Source organism: Vigna radiata, unplaced genomic scaffold, assembly GCF_000741045.1.
Source record: "Vigna radiata var. radiata cultivar VC1973A unplaced genomic scaffold, Vradiata_ver6 scaffold_183, whole genome shotgun sequence".
In the NCBI taxonomy this organism is placed as follows: domain Eukaryota; kingdom Viridiplantae; phylum Streptophyta; class Magnoliopsida; order Fabales; family Fabaceae; genus Vigna; species Vigna radiata.
Window position 1 is genome coordinate 563,303 of NW_014542001.1, and position 4,744 is coordinate 568,046.

Below are 4,744 nucleotides of genomic sequence, written 5' to 3' on the forward strand. Positions count from 1 at the left end.
TATATATATATATATATATATATATATATAATTATATATATAATTATAAATATGAGAATCTAGAAAATGGTCTTAGACCATGGTAATTTTTATAAAGAAAAAATAGTATAATATTTTAAATAATAAAATGTTAAGCTATATAAAAAATTTAATAAGAAAAAGTTTAATTTTTATAAGATCACATTTTGTATAAAAAATTTCTCTAGGTCTTTTTATAATTTTCTTTGGTGTTTACTTCAATCTTCATCTCATTGAAGAGACAATCTGATTGAAGAGATAATAAGATCGATTTCGTGAAGAGTTCTACATTTTTATCTAATGAAAGAGTCAAATAGAATAAGTTATTGTTTTATCCATTAATAGAGATTTAATTTTACGATCTATATTGCATTAAGAATTTAGGATACGATTGTGATTAGATTACTATTGATAAATCTTTGTTGTTCTCTGGTTATGATATTATGTTAAAAATTCTAATCAAAGTTTTGATTGATTAGGTAATCCTGTGTAGTATAGAATTTTAGGAAGCAGTAGTGTGAAAAAAAAAAACAAGTATGTGTCAGGGAAGTTTATTATAACAAATTTTATTTTTATTTCCTTTTTAATTGTTGCATGTGTATGTAAATTGTGATGTGAACCTAGAATTGCATAATTTTGTTTGAATTTGTGTATGAATTTGATTAAATATAGAAGCTGTAAAACATGTTACATTTGGTATTGGGATAGACTCTTTGCTATGAAATTGTGAAATTAATTATGTTTGTTGAGATGAATTGTTTTAATATTGTTTTTAGAGTGTTTGTGACTTGTGTGAAGCATAAGATAGGGAATTGAATGTGTTTGGCATTGTCAAATTGTAGAATTTGAGTTTTTGTGTCATGGACTAGTTGGGTGAGTCTTATATCTCATTCGGTGAGTTGGTTTTTTTTTTATAAGTTATCTTGAAAAAAATTAGGATTCCTCCTTAGTTAACCGTTGGATTGAACTTTTAAACATTTGGATCTTTACTTTTATCGTTGAGATCTTTGATTTAAGGTATGTAGATAGAAAAGTCAGTCTCTCCCGATTGTGTTATTTTTTGGGTTTCTCTTTTGTAAAGAACATTTCTACTTCATGTGTTGGTAGGTTGTTTGTACTTATTTTATGGTTTTAGTTTGATCTTGAAATAAAATAATGTATATTGTGAATGATAGATGTATGTGACTAGAAATGTAAAGCATGCCAATATGATGAAATAATTATGTGTATGTATATACATACAACATACATACATACATATATATATATATATATATATATATATATATATATATATATATATATATATGTTTTGTGGATAGTGTATGGAGTTTATTTGAATGTTTAAATACAAAAAAAATACTTGTTAGAATGAGAGTTTTGTGGATATGTGATTTGATGAGAAAGTTATATATGTGGTAGATATGAATGATTAAATGAGGTGTTATAAGGTCAGAGACATGTTATATGTGGATTGAATGTTGTGTTTGAATGTTTGGTCATATAATTCCTAAGGAGGAATGATATGATATAAGTAAGTCTAATATTATACATTTACTCGGAACACTTTTTGAAAGTTATCCTTATATTAGTGAACTTTCAAACTCATATAGAGGAAGAAATATTGGCGGTGAAGAGGGATGAAGATTCTTATAACTAATTTTGGGTTCGTGCATTTTATTTTTTTTAGACTATAAGTGAACTCACTTTGTCATATAAAAAAAAGAGATATCATTGAAATTGTATCACTAGATATTTCGTTTTACAAATAGTTTTAATAGATACATAAATATTGATAATTGAGTTTAAGTTATATATACGTTAGTGGTTTATAATTCTTGTTCCTAACTTTTTTTCTTCGTAATATATATTTTAAAGCAATTCAATTAAAAAGTTACAATAAAAGTTATTTAGAAATATATATACTATATATAAATAATTTTCCAATTTTTATACACAATATTTTTTAACTCAGTGAAAATTTTATTCATTTCCTATACAGGTGAGAAAAAATTTTCGATAATGAAGGAAGTGAAAAAAAAAATACAATTATTCTTCTCCAGGATCATCTAAATGTTAGTGTTTTAAGTCTATTCACACAAAATAAAAGGATTGAAATGTTATGGCCAACTTTTTTTTATGGGAAGAAAAGTATTCAGTAGTAGTTATCTTATTTCATTAAAAAAAAAAATCTTCTTTTGTTGTGGTCTATATTATATAGTTATTTAATTTGTTCACTTAACTTTTTAGCTTAAACAAGTCAAGCACAACGACTGCAAAATAATGCAGTGCTGATAGTTACGTGCATTACAAGAGAAAATATGAAAGAAAAAATATATAAGAGAATGATAGATACAGAGAATTATTGAGTTTTATTAATAATAACTAATCACAAGTTCTTAATGCTAACATACAGCTTTAAATATATATTAGACATTGAAGATGATTTAGGAAGGGATTTGAACTAATAAATTACAACCTTAATGCTTGAATTAGGGATGAAAAACTAGAATTAAAGAAGCAACAGATAGGATTTTTGCATCATAATTTATTGAAGGTTAAAGTTTTTGAACACGTTCTTCTCTAGCCAGTGTTCCTGAGTACAGGACAGCTCGCAACAGCATCTTCAGCACTGTTCTCAAACTCAGCACCCTTCAAGAGACCTCCCAGCAGTTCCGCAGGATCATAAAAAAACTCCACCTTCACTATTTTCGAATTCTCATCCAACTATCACCAGAAACACAGTCTCATCGAAAATATCATAACAGTTTGTTTCAATTTTTCTATATACGGTTGATCATTACAGTATGTATATAGTATATATTCTTACCGTGAAAATGGCCATTCCATAGAGTTCAATTTTGTCGCCAGTGGGAGCACGGCCATTGAAGGGACCCTCCATGTAACCCCAGTGCCTGAACTTGTACACGATCTCTGGTGGTCCTGAATAAACGTGCAGAATCTCGAGAGCAAAACCGCGTGGAAATGCAGTGGTAAAGGCCTTGTGGGATGAATCTGCTGTTTCTGCATACGGATTGTAGGGCCTTAGTTTCTCAGGCAGAGAGGTTTGCAGAAGAGGGATATACCCTCCACCAAGCTTCCTTTTCTCTTCCAAACTTATGCCCTTTCTTCCTGTGAAACAAGTTCAAAGCATGAAATAAAGAACAAGAATTGAGTCTCATTCTTAAGATAAAACGGTACCGTTTAGGCTGAAGATGTATTTCTCTGGATCCACCGATCGGTTCTCCTGGAAATCAAGCTTGTGGAACATTTCCATCTCCCACTGCTTCACCATAGTCTGCACCTGCTCTTCCAGTGAGCCTGGAGCCCATACCTGTAATCAAAATATAACACAGAAAGAAATTAATTAACATGAAACTGACAGAAACCTAATAATTATCATCACCTTTGTTCGGCCTTCTTCAAATAGTTTGTTGACAAGTTCATAACTTGGAGGACCGTATCTCCATTTGGTGTTCTCCTCGATATCTTGGCGCAGTAAGGGGCGGTACTTGTCCTCCGCAACACTTGCCGCTGTCATCTTTCGACCATTTGCACTGTTTTTCTCCTCACACTTTCTTTTATGGATACTAATTCATGTACATCCAAAACTCTCTTTCAAAAAGAATCCAAGTTATTATAGATTTATTTATATATATGATATATAATTGTGAGATAATAGAAAAGAGATAGAAAATAAATTTAATAAGTATATATTAAAAGGAGGATCATTTTTATCTCATTATCATTATTTTATCAGAAAATTGGTTTTTATTTTTCAAAAAATTAAATTTTATTTATATTTCGAATCTATATAAACTTTTCAATTTTTACTTATAATTGATTGGGGAAAGAGTATTATGTTAACATCAAAGTTGAAATAATTTTAAACAAATTATTTTTTTCCTCCTTCATTCGTTACACCACGTGTAACAACACATAATTTATAATTTACAATTTACCATTTACCATTTACCGATAATATTTTTTGTCATACGTAATAATTCGATGAACTCAAATTACCACGGATTTTTGCTTTTTCAGTCAGTAATAAACGATTTTTTTTAGTGACATATATACACGTAGAAGCTTATAATTATTTTACTTAAATGAAATTTTGATATTTTATTTTAATAGTGTGATAAAAAATATTTAGTTTCAAACTTATTATTGTTATATGAATTAATTCCAACTTTTTCTTAACCTTGTCATGTATTTGAATTATTTTGAACCAGAATATATTAATAAATTAATGAAAGGATTGAAAGATTTAAAAAAAAAAAGAAAAAAAGGAAATTATAACAAAGCCGAAAATATTAAGAGTATAAATTATATAGAAAAATAAAAATATATAATTATAAATTTACAAAATGTAACAATTAACTTTTATAAAATAATAGAAATTTTTTTTGTGAGAGTTATAAAATCATATTTTAAAATTGATAGTTAGTATGATGAGATTCAATTATTTTAATATTTAAAATTTGAAAATATAAATATAACTTTTATAAATAGAATTTCATTATTTAAAAATATATAGTTTTTCTAAAAACTTTTCTCATAGAACTCTCTTCTTTCTTTATTGATTTTCTCAACTTTTGTTTAAAAATTGGGAGCAGTTCAAGTGATCTTGCAACGAGTTTTCCATTTTTATATTAGTTTCTCTAATAAAGTATATTGGTTTTCTATCTTTTTTCTTGACATGTATGTTCTTTATGTGCATATG

General features: G+C 27.4%; 1 protein-coding gene across 1 annotated transcript; it reads right to left on the reverse strand.

The window, feature by feature from the left end:
- Positions 1-2,429: 2,429 nt before the first annotated feature.
- Positions 2,430-3,633, reverse strand: LOC106778885 (pathogen-related protein-like). Its single transcript, XM_014666886.2, is given in 5 exon segments — positions 2,430-2,642; positions 2,644-2,745; positions 2,849-3,150; positions 3,220-3,352; positions 3,425-3,633. Coding segments are annotated over 5 exon segments (738 nt in total). The 5' UTR covers positions 3,560-3,633; the 3' UTR covers positions 2,430-2,576.
- Between the last annotated feature and the right edge of the window lie 1,111 nt (positions 3,634-4,744).